The sequence below is a fragment of the Eleutherodactylus coqui genome, chromosome 13, assembly GCF_035609145.1.
Source record: "Eleutherodactylus coqui strain aEleCoq1 chromosome 13, aEleCoq1.hap1, whole genome shotgun sequence".
Lineage (NCBI taxonomy): Eukaryota > Metazoa > Chordata > Amphibia > Anura > Eleutherodactylidae > Eleutherodactylus > Eleutherodactylus coqui.
In genome coordinates, this window is record NC_089849.1 from 120,510,930 (window position 1) to 120,526,767 (window position 15,838).

The 15,838-nt window shown below is 48.8% G+C and overlaps 1 protein-coding gene across 1 annotated transcript in view; it reads left to right on the forward strand.

The window, feature by feature from the left end:
- The window catches only part of LOC136588034 (ABC-type organic anion transporter ABCA8-like), a 199,411-nt gene that overhangs the window by 154,461 nt on the left and 29,112 nt on the right, over positions 1–15,838 (forward strand). Inside the window, exons 27-31 of the mRNA XM_066586932.1 lie at positions 2,126–2,191; positions 7,279–7,370; positions 11,587–11,704; positions 12,977–13,094; positions 15,603–15,694. Of these exons, the coding sequence (XP_066443029.1) occupies positions 2,126–2,191; positions 7,279–7,370; positions 11,587–11,704; positions 12,977–13,094; positions 15,603–15,694 (486 nt within the window). The remainder of the gene's footprint in view (positions 1–2,125; positions 2,192–7,278; positions 7,371–11,586; positions 11,705–12,976; positions 13,095–15,602; positions 15,695–15,838) is intronic.

The window sequence follows — 15,838 nt, forward strand, 5'->3', positions numbered from 1 at the left end:
TGGTGGTGTTCCCGCTGCGGGTTGTGGTTTCGCTGGCGGTGGTGGTAGCGGTTCTAGGTGGACACGCAGGTGGTTGTGCTGGTTCTGGTTGCCCCGCTGGGGGTAGTGGTGGCCCCGCTGGGGGTTGCAGTGCTGCTGTGGTGGGCCAGCTGCTTGCCCCGCTGGGGGTAGTGGTGGCCCCGCTGGGGGTTGTAGTGCTGCTGCTGGTGGTGGTAGCTGTGGTGGACAGGCTGCTTTCCCCGCTAGGGGTTGTAGTGCTGCTGTAGTGGACCAGCTGCTTGCCCCGCTGGGGGTAGTGGTGGCCCCGCTGGGGGTAGTGGTGGACCCGCTGGGGGTTGTAGTGCTGCTGTGGTGGGCCAGCTGCTTGCCCCGCTGGGGGTAGTGGTGGACCCGCTGGGAGTTGTAGTGCTGCTGCCGGTGGTGGTAGCTGTGGTGGACAGGCTGCTTGCCCTGCTGGGGGTTGTAGTGCTGCTGTGGTGGGCCAGCTGCTTGCCCCGCTGGGGGTAGTGGTGGCCCCACTGGGGGTAGTGCTGCACCCGCTGGGGGTTGTAGTGCTGCTGTGGTGGGCCAGCTGCTTGCCCCGTTGGGGGTAGTGGTGGACCCGCTGGGGGTTGTAGTGCTGCTGTGGTGGGCCAGTTGCTTGCCCCGCTGGGGGTAGTAGTGGACCTGCTGGGGGTTGTAGTGCTGCTGTGGTGGGCCAGCTGCTTGCCCCGCTGGGGGTAGTGGTGGACCCGCTGGGGGTTGTAGTGCTGCTGCCGGTGGTGGTAGCTGTGGTGGACAGGCTGCTTGCCCCGCTGGGGGTTGTAGTGCTGCTGTGATGGGCCAGCTGCTTGCCCCGCTGGGGGTAGTGGTAGACCCGCTGGGGGTTGTAGTGCTGCTTTGGTGGGCCAGCTGCTTGCCCCGCTGGGGGTAGTGGTGGACCTGCTGGGGGTTGTAGTGCTGCTGTGGTGGGCCAGCTGCTTGCCCCGCTGGGAGTAGTGGTGGACCCGCTGGGGGTTGTAGTGCTGCTGTGGTGGGCCAGCTGCTTGCCCCGCTGGGGGTAGTGGTGGACCCGCTGGGGGTTGTAGTGCTGCTGTGGTGGGCCAGCTGCTTGCCCCGCTGGGGGTAGTGGTGGACCCGCTGGGGGTAGTGGTGGCTTACACGCTGGGGGTAGTGGTGGTGCCTCCGCTGCTGGCGGTGCTTTTCCTGCCACTGACGGGGTTTGGAGTTTCCTGCCTGTGGCCCAGTATTTTCCCCTGGGCATGAGTGAAGTCCCTACCGCTGGTGCTGCTGCCAATCGGTGTTTTCTGTTGCCAATGGGGGGGTCTGGTGCCGCTGGGTGCGGTGCTGCCGGCGGACCTCCTGCTCCTGCTTCCTCTCTGCATGCAGTCCAGGCTGAAATGGCGCCAAGTGGCTAAAATGGCCGCTGAACCACTTCCTGTGAACAAACTTTATTGCCCCTCTTTTCTCATGCGAACAATCTGCTGCGGAACCGCTTGGAAAAACCGCAACAAAAAAAGCAATAGCGGTTTTCATTGCGGTTTTTGCTGCGTCCATGGGGCCCCTATGGAAAAAAAAGCGCTGCGGAAAGGTCGAAAGAATGGACATGCTGCATCTTTCAAAACCGCGACGCAATTGCTTATCCTCACTGCGGCTCTGCGGTAAATTTTACGCCCTGTGAGAACGAGATTTTTGCCAAACACATTGGCACTGCATTGCACTGCAACCGCGACAGAATGGCCGCAATGCGGATATGCAACGGCAAACCGCGGCAAATAAGCATCAAATACGCCCTGTGTGAACCCAGGCTAAACACGAACCAACGACGAATGATAATCGGTCACTCTTCATTCACTCTAAGCAGCATAAAAACCATCATTGGCTCATTCACTTATCATCCAGTCCCTCTCGGTCACTTATACAGCGAATGTGAATGACTGAATGATGATGTATCTGCTGTCTGAACAGACCGCTTGTGCTAACGATGATGTCACTCGCTCGTTCATGATAAATTGGCTTGTAGAAAGGACACTTATATGACAGTATTGCCCAACACGCAAAAAAAGAGATGTCTTATGTTGCTGCCCATTAGAAATGTGAAGTCTTTATTATTGTTTTTACTGTAAAATGTTTTTTTTCTTTGCAGTTGCTCAGCGCATATGGAATTCGTTATTATAAAGTGGGTCTTCCTGAATACATCATCACTCTGGTAGTAAGTATGCCTCTTGCAGAGAAATTACTAGCAGCTTTGTCCTGCATTGTATAGCAGAACCATACTGGTGAAATGACTCAACCAGGCAGGTCCGGCATCGGGCACCGCTCGGGTCTGTGGTCAGGCCTTTATTTTAATGGTTCAGTGTTCAGCCCCATAAACAGATTAAAAAACAGATACCAGCCCAAAATAAAAAGCTTGGGGTTTATTCACATGCCGCAGAAATGCTGCAAAAAGATTCCATGTCAAAGATCCACTACATTTCCGCATCAAATCAACACCCACAAAATCCGCGTCACTGGATTTTGACACAAAATTTGCTGCAGATCCAACGTTAATTTCAACCTGCGCAGCGCTCCTACCACAACCCTCTCAACCTGCGCAGCACTCCTACCTCAACCCTCTCAACCTGCGCAGCACTCCTACCCCAACCCTCTCAACCTGCGCAGCGCTCCTACCTCAACTCTCTCAACCTGTGCAGCGCTCCTACCACAACCCTCTCAACCTGTGCAGCGCTCCTACCACAACCCTCTCAACCTGCGCAGCACTCCTACCTCAACCCTCTCAACCTGCGCAGCGCTCCTACCTCAACTCTCTCAACCTGTGCAGCGCTCCTACCACAACCCTCTCAACCTGTGCAGCGCTCCTACCACAACCCTCTCAACTTGCGCAGCACTCCTACCTCAACCCTCTCAACCTGCGCAGCGCTCCTACCTCAACTCTCTCAACCTGTGCAGCGCTCCTACCACAACCCTCTCAACCTGTGCAGCGCTCCTACCACAACCCTCTCAACCTGTACAGCGCTCCTACCTAAACTCTCTCAACTTGTGCAGCGCTCCTACCACATCCCTCTCAACCTGTGCAGCGCTCCTACCACAACCCTCTCAACCTGTGCAGCGCTCCTACCACAACCCTCTCAACCTGTGCAGCGCTCCTACCACAACCCTCTCAACCTGTACAGCGCTCCTACCTCAACTCTCTCAACTTGTGCAGCGCTCCTACCACAACCCTCTCAACTTGTACAGCGCTCCTACCACAACCCTCTCAACTTGTACAGTGCTCCTACCATAACCCTCTCGACCTGTGCAGTGCTCCTACCTTAACTCTCTCAAACTGTGCAATGCTCCTACCTTAACTCTCTCAACCTGTGCAATGCTCCTACCTTAACTCTCTCAACCTGTGCAGCGCTCCTACCATAACCCTCTCGACCTGTGCAGTGCTCCTACCTTAACTCTCTCAACCTGTGCAATGCTCCTACCTTAACCCTCTTAACCTGTGCAGCACTCCTACCTTAACCCTCTTAACCTGTGCAGCACTCCTACCTTAACCCTCTTAACCTGTGCAGCGCTCCTACCTTAACCCTCTCAGCCTGTGTAGTGCTTCTGCCTCAACCGTCTTAACCTGTGCAGTGCTTCTACCTCAACCCTCTCAACCTGCGCAGCGCTCCTACCTCAACTCTCTCAACCTGCGCAGCGCTCCTACCTCAACTCTCTCAACCTGCGCAGCGCTCCTACCTCAACTCTCTCAACCTGCGCAGCGCTCCTACCACAACCCTCTCAACCTGTGCAGTGCTCCTACCACAACCCTCTCAACCTGTGCAGCGCTCCTACCACAACCCTCTCAACTTGTGCAGCGCTCCTACCACAACCCTCTCGACCTGTGCAGTGCTCCTACCTTAACCCTCTCGACCTGTGCAGTGCTCCTACCTTAACCCTCTTAACCTGTGCAGCGCTCCTACCACAACCCTCTTAACCTGTGCAGTGCTTCTACCTTAACCCTCTCATCCTGTGCAGCATTCCTACCACAACCCTCTCAACCTGTGCAGTGCTCCTACCACAACCCTCTCAACCTGTGCAGCGCTCCTACCACAACCCTCTCAACTTGTGCAGCGCTCCTACCACAACCCTCTCGACCTGTGCAGTGCTCCTACCTTAACCCTCTCGACCTGTGCAGTGCTCCTACCTTAACCCTCTTAACCTGTGCAGCGCTCCTACCACAACCCTCTTAACCTGTGCAGTGCTTCTACCTTAACCCTCTCATCCTGTGCAGCATTCCTACCACAACCCTCTCAACCTGTGCCGCACTCCTACCTCCACCCTCTCAACCTGTGCCGCGCTCCTACCACAACTTCCTCAACCTGTGCAGCGCTCCTACCTCAACCCTCTCAACCTGTGCAGCGCTCCTACCACAACCCTCTCAAGCTGTGCAGCGCTTCTACCTCAACCCTCTAAACCTGTGCAGCACTCCTACCACAACCCTCTTAACCTGTGCAGCGCTCCTTCTGAGCATCCACAGAGGAAAACCTGATCCATTAGATGGAGCAGATGAATGAAGGCTGTCCATTATAACAACTATGTGAAAAAAATCTGTGAGGCTTCTGTCCGTCAGGTTCCGGGTGTTTTTTGGATGGAAAAAATAGTGCAGCAGATTTGTGTAGCTCCTACCTCAACCCTCTCAACCTGTGCCGTGCTCCAACCTCAACCCTCTCAACCTGTGCCGTGCTCCAACCTCAACCCTCTCAACCTGTGCCGCGCTCCAACCTCAACCCTCTCAACCTGTGCTGCCCTCCAACCTCAACCCTCTCAAGCTGTGCCGCGCTCCAACCTCAACTCCCTCAACCTGTGCAGTGCTCCTCTCGCCTCCCAGTACTGCGTGCTGCTGTACCCAGAACACAATGAACACCAACAGCTGTTAGTGAGTGACAAAGCCAGCATTCATGTGATGCGATTTCCACATCACATGACCAGCAACAATGGTGCTTAGTAGCAGTTGCTGATTTGCGCTGCGCTCAGGGCACAGCGGAACGCAATACTGGGGGGTGAGGGGAGCGCTGCACAGGCTGGAATAAAATGTGGATCCGCAGCAAATTTTTAGCCAAAGTGCGCAGCAGTGGTGAGGATTTTGATGGTGCTTTCAATGCAGAAATGGTGCAGATTTTGCAGCGGGATTTTCCGCTGCACAAAATCCGCAACATTTCTACTACGTGTGAATATATTTTAAGGATTTTTTTTTGATGGATCATTTAAAACCGTTCCGTCCAAAAATGGAAGCATTAGCCTCCATTCGTATAAGCTTGGCATCCGCTTGTATTCGTTTCAACTGATCCTTTTCTCAGTAATTTTTTTTCACATTTTTTCAAGTTTCCTTCTAAGCATCCACAGAGGAGAACCAAATCCATTAGATGGAGCAGATAAATGAAGGCTGTCAATTATAACAACTATGTGAAAAAAAATCCGTGAGGCTTCTGTCCGTCAGGATCCTGGTGTTCTTTGGATGGAAACAATAGTGCAGCAGATTACACTATTCTTACCATTAATAAAATGGAAACCTGATCTTCCTGGTCAGGGGATTCAACAATCCTGCCTCCAGGAAGCACTGGCTCTGATTGGTTCTTGAGCACCGTGGCTCAGCCAGTCAGTGCAGCGCTTGATGATCCAATCACAGCCATCACACTGCGGATCCGCAGCAAATAGCGCCCATAGCATGCTATGGGAAATTGATTCTCCCAGCACACTTGCAGAAACCAATTGCGGGAGGAAAATTCACAGGATGCTCAATTTTTCCACGGATTCCGCGCAGATGGTTTCTGCGCAATGGAAGCTGCCTGATCCACAGCCCGTCCACAATGTACGTTGCGGACAGGTCGCGCATTCCGTGTCGTTGCCTAGCGACGGTGCGAGCCAAAAAAAATTTGAAAAAAATCTGTACTGCGCATGTCCGACATTGAGCCGCCAGGTTCATCCGCAGTACAGATTAGCTGGTGACAGGCCAGGTACATGCGGATTGGTTATTGGTCTTCATACGTTTTGTTCAGTAACAGTATGGAGGTAATATGGAATCACTGTATGGCGGTATTATTTAACAACCACACTGTACAGTATATGTATAGAAATCTTTTTATCTGTGGGGGAATGGACATATGCCTTGTGGCTTGTGATCTTATAGGACCCTAGAGATCAGCACTGCATCTCTCCACCCACCGCTGTCTAAACTGATTGAATGTGTTGTTAGTACAATATTGCAGCATTCAGGCTGGGTTTTAACAGGACATATTCCCTGTGGAAATCTCGCGGTTTGACCGCAGCGAAAAACCGCGAGATTTCCGCCAGGAAAACGCTGCTTCAAAACCCGCGGCACTTAGCCGAGGGTGTTGGAGCGGCTTGGCCGCAAGCTTTTCCATTGCGGCCGGCGCTCCCATAGAAGAGAGTGCTGCCGCAATGGAAAAAAAAAAGAATGGACATGCTGCGGCCGGTGAATCCGCGCCATAACACTGGCTTTGCCGCGACGGATTTACCGCCCTGTGTGGTGAGATTTCTGAGAAATCTCGTTCACATGGCTGGCTAATCCCGGGATTTGCCATGGCGAATCCGCCCTGTGTGAACCCAGCCTTAGTGCTTCCCTTTGAATTTTGCCCAAAGTCCCACTTTCAGGCTTTATTCACACAAGCGTTTTTATGCGGCTATTTAGCTGCGTTTTTACGCCCGGACGGCTATCCCGACCATCTGAGGCATTGGATTCCAATGCATTCATTCACATGGGCAATTTTGCGCCTTAAATAATCGCCTGTCAGGGAAAAATAGCACACATGCTGCCGATTCTGGTGGGCACTTTTACGCATAAACGGAAAAGATAGTTCTGTTTCTATCTTACGGCTGGGATACGTTGGCGACTCACGTAGACTCCCATGGGAGCCGGAAAAATAGGGAGGATGAGGCAGCTTAACGGCGTCCAACGCAGGGAGAAGCTGAGCGAGGGATTTCCGGGTTGCGGCATATATATACATTTTTTTGCTAATACGTTGCATCCGGCCGTGTGAATGGATGAGAAAATGCTAATTAAGCTCGGGACTTGCTCTCGTCATTTTTTTATTCACGTGATTTAATGACGCATGTGGGCTACCGTTAAAACGCATACGCTCGTGTGAAGGAGCCCTCAGTGAAACCAGCCCTGGCCACAGTTCCCTCATGATCCCTGCTGATGAGCAGGCGGTGCGCAGCCCATAATGGCTAATACATTGCAAAGGAACCTTCCTCTAGGTGTTCTTACATCTGATGCATCCCAGTATCATCTATCTGTCTAATCCGCAGCCCTTCTTACACATCTTTTTATTCTCCGGGATCATCTGGTGGCTGGAATGGCTCTTTGGGAAGAAAACCATCAAGAGAGATCCAATTTTCAGGTTCCGTATACTTCATATTTTCCACGTGATTCATATATTGCTAGCAATGAGTTGGTGCAGATATAGCACAGTAATATGACAATGTGATATCTGTAGTGTTAGAGAACGGTCTGAAATCTGCTGCATCACCATAAGGCTGGCGGCACACGGGCGATCCGGATACCGCATGCAGGAGCCCACAGCGGGATCCAGCTCTGTCCTAGCCGGCGACCCTGCAAACCTGTCATTTTTTTGTATTACGAATGGCCATGGTCGGTCATGAGAGGTACAGATTTTTTTTTGAAAGTTTGTTTTTCCTGCACCGTCGTTAGGTGATGGCGCAGGTACCCGCAGCCTATCCACAATGTCAATTGCAGATGGCTTTGCGGCTCGGACGGCTTCCATTGACTTCAATGGAAGCAGTTTGTAGCATTCTGTGATATTTCCTCCGCTCGCAGAAATTGCAATTCGTTTCCGTGAGTGTGCAGGAAAAAGCGATTTTTTTTTTACATACCTTTAATGCATGCCTTTTCCCGTGGATCCTCCATGCAGACGCCGTCCACAGACTCCGCAATGCAAATCCACCTGTATGCCACCAGCCTAAAGAGCCATTCTAGCAAAAATGCATTTCTCTATGCCTGCCCCCCTCATCTGATTGCTTGTCACGATCTGGAGGTCTCATTTATGTATTTCTGCCACTTCCATACACCAAAATCCCTCCTTGGTAACAGGACTTTTAATACCCCGCCTTCAGCAAGCGAGCACTGTGATTGGATCGAGCGCCAGCCAGTCAATGCCGGCACTCGATCATTGACATCACTGAATGGCTGTGATTGGTTCATCGAGTACCGGCTCTGATTGCATGGTGCTCGATCCAATCACAGCCTGTGGCTAGGTGAGTATAAGACATCTCCCTAAAATAAGACACTGTGCCTCATTTGGGGCAAAAATTAATATAAGACAGTGTCTTATTTTCGGGGAAACGCTGTAGCTAGGGTTATACCATTCTACTTGCAAAGCGGACAATTTACTTATTATTTAACCCTTTCCAATCCAATTTGTATCCTGGTTTTACTAGGGGGTTTACTCTTTTATATAATGGCACTATATGCTGGCTAAAGCCAGTACCTGATGAGGTGACACAGGCTCCAACAGCAGAGAGGCTGGCAATATACAGTAAGGCTACAACAGCAGAGAGGCTGGCAATATACAGTAAGAGAACCCCAACAGACATCTTCCAACATCGGAGCTGTACAGCCTTAAATCATAATGTCTTCAGACCACAGACGGTGGATTAGAAAGGGTTAAGGGAATATAGCCTTCTATATTCCCTTAAATAAGCTACAGCCCATAAGTATACAGTCAGGAGGATGAGCTGTGATCTTCTCTATTGTAACTGTGTGATCATCATCAGTAACTGCCCCCCTCAACACAGCTGCAGCAGTAGATATATGCAACAGTATCACACGGACTGTAAAATTGACTAGAAAATGAATCCATCTGAGCTGGCCAGAATTGAGGTCACACGATCATCTAAGGAAAAAGTGGGGTCCCCCAACTTCTATTAACCTCTTAACGCAGAGGCGTAACTTAAAGCTTCTGGGCTCAATGCAAAACCTGTAACAGGCCCCCAACTATAATGCTTTATTCTTAGTACTGGGCTCCCTATATGGAGAAGAGAGACCTTCTGGGCCCCCTAAGGCTCCTGGGCCCGGGCGCAACCGCATCCTCTATAGTTACGCCAGTTGTGTATGTGGGTAAATAGCAAAATAAATTTTGTAATATATCTGATTACAGAAAAGCGCCTCTTTCTTCACTTGTCAGCCACTTCTCCTGCCCCTGCCTCTTGCATTGATCACATAGCTAAAATCCATCTTCAAAAAGATGACAAATTATCAACTCACTGAGTAATCAGGTTACAGCTGCTGCTCATAGAGGTCTATAGAGATGAGAGGAGGAAGAAGCTGCTGCAGGGAGAGAGTCACAGACAAAGGTTAGGTGCATACTAGCTGTACGTGTGCTGTCCGATGTACATGGACGATGCACGTTGATATGCCCTGGCATGTCCTATTTTTCATCAGTGAAATGGAATAGGATGTGCCATGAGTTTTTTGCACGCGGACCATCTGCATACCCTCATATGTCTATAATAGGGCCACATGCTGCCCCAAGTATAGTGGAGTCTCTAGTAAGTGGTGTCACCCCAGTGCAGGATTTAAAGATATGCTGCCCAGTACTGCTGTGTAATGTCCTTCATGTTGCTGCTTCTGAGAGTGAGAGAGATGGTGATAGAGAAGCAGAATCTCCTCTTCTCTCATCATAGCAGATAGTTTCCATCTATCAGTTCAGGGGAAACCTACAATTAAAGATGAAGCCTGTGTAAGGGGCTAGCCTGAAAGGGTAATAGTTGCCTTGGCAATGGACAGAGATGCACCAAAAGTTGCGCCAAATTCAACACGTGTGCCAAAAGGCGTGCCAAAATGTAACAGATTTCTGAGCATGGTCTGTGAGACTTTTTAGGAGATGACATGAGGACTATAAATGACTATGTAAAGGCCCATTTACACAGAGAGATGATCGCTCAAAAATTGCTTAAACTGCAATTTGAGTGATAGTTTTGAGCAATCCGAAGAAATTAGAAGTAGTGGCAGCCTAAACCGGAGTAAATATTAAAAAAACAACCTTTTTATTTCTCCATAGTCTTTGTAAAATGGTAGGCTACGTTTCGGCCCAGTTTTGAGCAATCATCTTTCCATAACTCTAAGTAGCAAATTAGTTACATAACAGTTATGCAGGCAGACCCGGATACTGCTGCAACGCTCTCAGAGCTTTCAGCTGGTGTCCCGCTAAGAACTGCCAGCAGGATACCAGCTGAAAGAATGCTATCAGTACCGCCCGCTGATATATCAGTGTGCAGTGCTGATAAGGCTTATCGCTCATTTCTAGCTGGCTAGAAATGAGCGATGAACGAACAGTGTTTGATAGCCGCGCGTTTAGACTCAACAATTATCACTCAAAAGACTGCTTTTGAGCCAATTTTGAGCAATAATCGTTGTGTCTAAATGGGCCTGAACTGCTGCACAAAGAGAGAGGAGAGCAGAGTGCGCTGGTAAGAGTTCCAAAGGCACCATAGTCTGCAGTGCAACGTCTGCCATCAGGACAAAGACACAAAGAGACAGAAGCAGAGAGAGATCTACAGGAGGGACAGCAAAGGTAAGTGCTGCAGTACGAGAGTCTCGTGTTACGGAGACCATCTGCAAGGAGCATCTGGAGAGCAAAGATCCTCCTTCCAAGCCTTAGGCGTCCTCAATACCAGTAATAAGTGTGCACATCACAACAGGTTAGAGTAGCCACCTCACACTATCAATATGTTATAACTGAACACGTCTCTTTTCTAGGGGCTCACTTGTACATCACTTTTGCTTAAAGGTGTGTTTAGACTCAAAGATGATCGCACAATAGATGGCTTTTGAGTGATCATTTTGTACCAATTAGCAGCATGTGAGCCGCCGGGAGCTGAATTTATTCAGAGGACCGCCCGCTGTTCTCTGAATAAATTTTTTGTTCTGCGTCAGAGCTGACAGCTGAGAACAGCTAAGAAAATGCAATCAGCTGTTCTCAGCGGTCCTTGGGCAGAGCACAGCGTGCTGTCCGAATTATCAGCTGCTCTGCTGAGCGACCGTTTTCAAACTGAACTGAAATCCATCATTCGGCAGAAAACTGAAAGATGGGCACATTTACACACAACGATTATCGCTTTTGAGCGATAATCTTTGTGTCTAAATGGCCCTTTAGTCGGTCTCTTGTGAGCAAGATTGCTTTGCTGAATACCTGCTGCAGCGTTTCCCCATACAGCCGGCCTGTTGTGCGGTCGGTCCAGTACTTGTCAGTGTGCAGACTATGTATTGTCACTTGGATAGTAAATCCTCGCTGCCCAGACGCCGTTTATGGAGGATCTCCAGAAGTTAAATCCAGTGACGTGAGGCCCTCTTGTGCGGCACTTGCAGTCTGTGCCCTCTGCAGGCCTTTCCTCTCCAGCAGCTTCTTGCGCTCCCAGCTTCCTTCTCCGGCAGCACTTAGCCATGACAGCAAATTCTTAAATCACCCGAAATGATAGGTAATAAAATCTGATTTCCACATTTGTTCCGGCCCCAGATATTTCCAGAGGACACTATGCAGTAATACTAACTTATCCATCTGTGCAATACGTTATAATCATTATTTCCTGTCCGTTTAGAACATACAGGAAGAAAGCAAAACTGAAGAAAAACCCGGAGGTGTTGGAGGGATCTGAGGATGTTTTAGCCGAAAGAGAAAAGGTGGAAACGCTCTTGGCTTCCAAAAATCTGGAGGAGGTAGCTATTCATACCATGCATGCTGATGACTTGTATCTTACAGCACCCACCAGGTATACGCGAGATACAGCGGTCTGTGATAGAGCTGACTAAACATACCTTTACATGAGGGGATTGTCATCCGAATTATCACTGGAGACAGCAAATTCAGGCGATAATCGGGCCATGTGCACGCAGGGGGGGGGAGGGTACTGAGCGAGAAATCACTTACGTGTCGGAGTCGCTTGGTTGGAACGACAGTCTGTTTACTGTGAATGGAGGCGGGCGGGTTGGATCTCCAGTCCACTTCACCTCCATTCACAGAGCAGCTGCTGCTCCTGTGTAAAGCACAACAGCCATAGTTGGGTGGTAGTCGTGGGACGGCTGTCGGGGCTTATGTGCCCAACAGTCGTACTGGGTAAAGAAACCTTAAGAACACCCATACCGCAGGGAAACAAGTAATCACACTGTAGCTATCATTCTAGTAAGGCCTCCTTCGTACGACAGGACCGGATTCCACCAGCGGAATCCCGCACAGAATCCAGCACTGACTGTGGCGAATGACCCTGCACACTTGTGTGTAGGCGGCCTTCTTCACCAGCGTCCATGCAGACTTCTCTTCTTCTGGCTTTTCTGTACTGCGGATGGTCCGCACGGCTCAGTACAGAATTTTTTTTTCAACTCCTGCATTTCCCGCAGAATCCGCAGCCTGTCCGGAGTGTCAACTGTGGACGGGCCGCAGGTCAGACGGCTTCCATTGACTTCAACGGAAGCCGTCTGTGCAGAATACCGCAGGAAAATGTAGCATGCTGCAATTTTTCATCCACAAATGGGAATCACAATTGATTTCCGCTTTGTGGGCATGAAAAATCACTTTGCCATAGCATGCTATGGAGGGTTATTGCTGCAGAAACAGGAGGCAGACGCCCCCTTTGGATTCCACAGCAAAAATCTGCCCGTGCGCATGTGGCTTAACAGAGAAAACTCTCCCCTTATCGGACTCGGATGCCCATACTTACACAGCTGATATTTCATAAAGACCCCTATCCATGTGCAAGGGATCCCACGGAGTAGGAGCAGCTTCCACTGTGGTGGACAGTGCATATAGTACTGCACTTTCCCCAGCGATACCCGTTCGCCGGACATTGCAGTTGTTGGATCCACAGCGATCAGCCGATTGGTGGGGAAGTCTGTGGGATCCACAATGTTTCCCGACTGCAGTAGAAATGTTTGTGTTTTCTAGTAGAATCAACAGATTTGCCTTAGGAATTATTTTCACTATATTTTTTTAAGAAAGCGGTGATTATCGTCGACAGCCTGCGCAAAGAGTACAAGGTCAGGGGCGGCTGCTCCCGGCTCAAGGGGAAGAGGAAGGTGGCCACAAAAAATATCTCATTTCATGTCAAAAGAGGTTGGTTTTAAAGATTTATAATGTTTTATGTCTGTGTTACCTGATGCCAGAGCAAGGAATCTCAGCAGTCGCCAGCACACCCGAAGGGTCTCCATTAACCCCTTAGTGACCGCCGGTACGCCTTTTGACAGCCTGTATCGGTGGTTTATGTATGAAGAGATGATCTCTCTTCATACATCATGGGCACCAGCTCTTTTTTTACAGCCAACGCCCATTTGCAACAGCGTCACTGATCGGGGCTGCTAAACCTTTAAATGCCCCGAATGATGTTCGGGAGTCCCGTATGGCCCCCCCACAATGAGATCTCAGGAAGCCGTTCGAGTGGCATGATAGACTGCCTACCCAATAGCACTATGATGTAATGTTATGGAATTACATTATACTAGAGGAGCGATCAAAGCATCGCAAGTTGTTGTCCCCACTGGGGACTAAAAAAACGAAGTAAAAATAAGTTCAATAAAGTTTTACTAATTATTGAAAGCAAAAAAAAAAGTAATAAAAGTAAAAAAAAAAAAACAACTATCATTTGCCTGCTGCATCACAAAGCTAAGTGTGTGCTTCTTATGTTATTCTTCTGTCCCACGTAGGGTTAACTAAGGGGTCAGGTACGTCCTTGTCAGGGTAAATTGCCTGTGTTTAGGCAGGTCCCCATCCCTGAGGTTATTTAGATAGGGATATAGTTCCCATATTTTGGTTCATTATTGTTTTGATGCACTTTGTGTGTTTTTATACGAGACCTGCGGGTTACGGTTTCAGCACGTCCTGGGTGGATGTGACACTTGAGAGATTGATATTGATACTATATACTCAACACCAAGGGCTCAAAACTCCTATTATAGGGTAAATGCGAGTATGTAAGTGTTATACTTAACCCCCCTTCCATCGTTTCCCTGGGGTGAGTGCTGAAACTGCCACTGCCATGCATTGAGCGGCGCTGCTAAGTAGTCCTCCCATTCTAATTGTATAATGGGTGGACTACTTAGCTACACTACTCAAAGTACTGAGCAGGGGCTTCCAAGGCTTACATGGGGAAGGTAAGTATAACACTTACATCTCTGGACTCAGGGAGTTGCCTACTTTCAGCCCAGAAGCTGAGCTCATAGTGCTTAAAGTAGGTGACAGAGTCTCTCTAAGTACATGTAGTAAGTGATGTTCAGAATTTGGGAGTTCATCACCTCTGATCTAGGCTTGGATATAACTTAACTACCTTGATAAATAATGAAGAAATCTGGCAGAGCTGCTTTGGCTCAGTCTTTCGGCTGGTGTAAAGTGGGCATCTTAAATTTCAGTATGCCACTTCTCCAGATAAAGAGAGAAAGCAATGAATTAAGGTTGAATGAGGTTAAAGGAGTTTTCTGGGACTAAAATATTGGTGACCTATCCCTAGTGAATAGGAGATCAGGCACAACTGCTGCGATAAGTATGGCCCTGCCTGGTATAGACTACTTCAGGCACAGCACTCACCCGAGCTCAGTCAGCAGATCAGCCCCACCAATTCGATTTTGATAAACTATCTTAGTTTCAGAAAACCCTCTAAAGAAGAAGCAGCACATCAGCTTGTTCTAGTTCATAGAAGCACTTAGGAAGGAGGAGGATTTTTATTAAATTAATTCTCCCTGCCACCAAAAGCGGACAGGATTACCTTACAGAGAATTTGGTTTTAAGATAAGAGAATAAAGAGTAAATATTAAGGTTGTAAGATATCAAGTCGCCCCTCGCAATCACAATACCCAAATATGGAAATGCAGAAACTATTTCAAAGTAACGTAACTCTTACCCTAATATTCCACCCCCAGTGGTTAAGAGCATGGAAAATAATTTGTGCCAGTTTATAAGGAGGCCTGAAAATTCCCCACATATATCTGAGATCAATAGCATGGCATAGGGATCTATCTACACGATCTAAAACCAGTACCATGCCATCCGCATACAAACTAATTTAAAGTGGGTCTTGGTGAATTTTAATGGACAGAAGTTCAATTGGCAGGACAAATAATAATAGGGAAGTGAACAAGATGGACAGAAGAGCCCATTAATTAGAATTTTTGCAGTGGGGATAGTGATGGATATTGATGCCCACTTTTGGAAGTTATTACTAAATTTCGACCTCTTTAACACCTCCTACAGAGAGGGCTATTCTATAGAGTCAGAGGCCATGGGTGCATCCGGCAGAGCCAATGCCTAATCAGGTTGTGGCAAGGACCTGTACCCTCCGGATGTTATCGGATGTAGGTTTTTCTGATATGATGCCAGTTTAGTCAGGATGTACAAGACTTAGGCTAACTGAGTTCAGCCTGTCAGCCAGGAATGTGGTTAATGAGTCTGGTATACTAATAAGGAGAAGACTGCATTATTTTCTATTGCAGAGTGTAGAGACGGCACCAACATCTTAGGCGTTTATGTATTGGGCTTCTCTGCTGACATAAGAACTGGATTGTACTCCATTACTGATATGCAAACGATGTGCCTACTTGCCAGTGCTAACCTCAGTTGTCTTTATATGTCAAGGTGAGGTACTTGGTCTGTTAGGACCCAACGGAGCGGGGAAAACCACATCTGTATATATGCTGGCAGGTGAGGAGGAACCAACTGCAGGAAATGTGAGTATCCTCGAGGTCCGAAGAGGTAACCAAGAAAACACAAAGCAGCAATAGCATTTGCCTTATGAGAATAGTACAAAAATCTGACACTTAAAATGTATGCTTGAAAGTTAGATTTTTAGTGGCAATCCAGAGTCATAAATT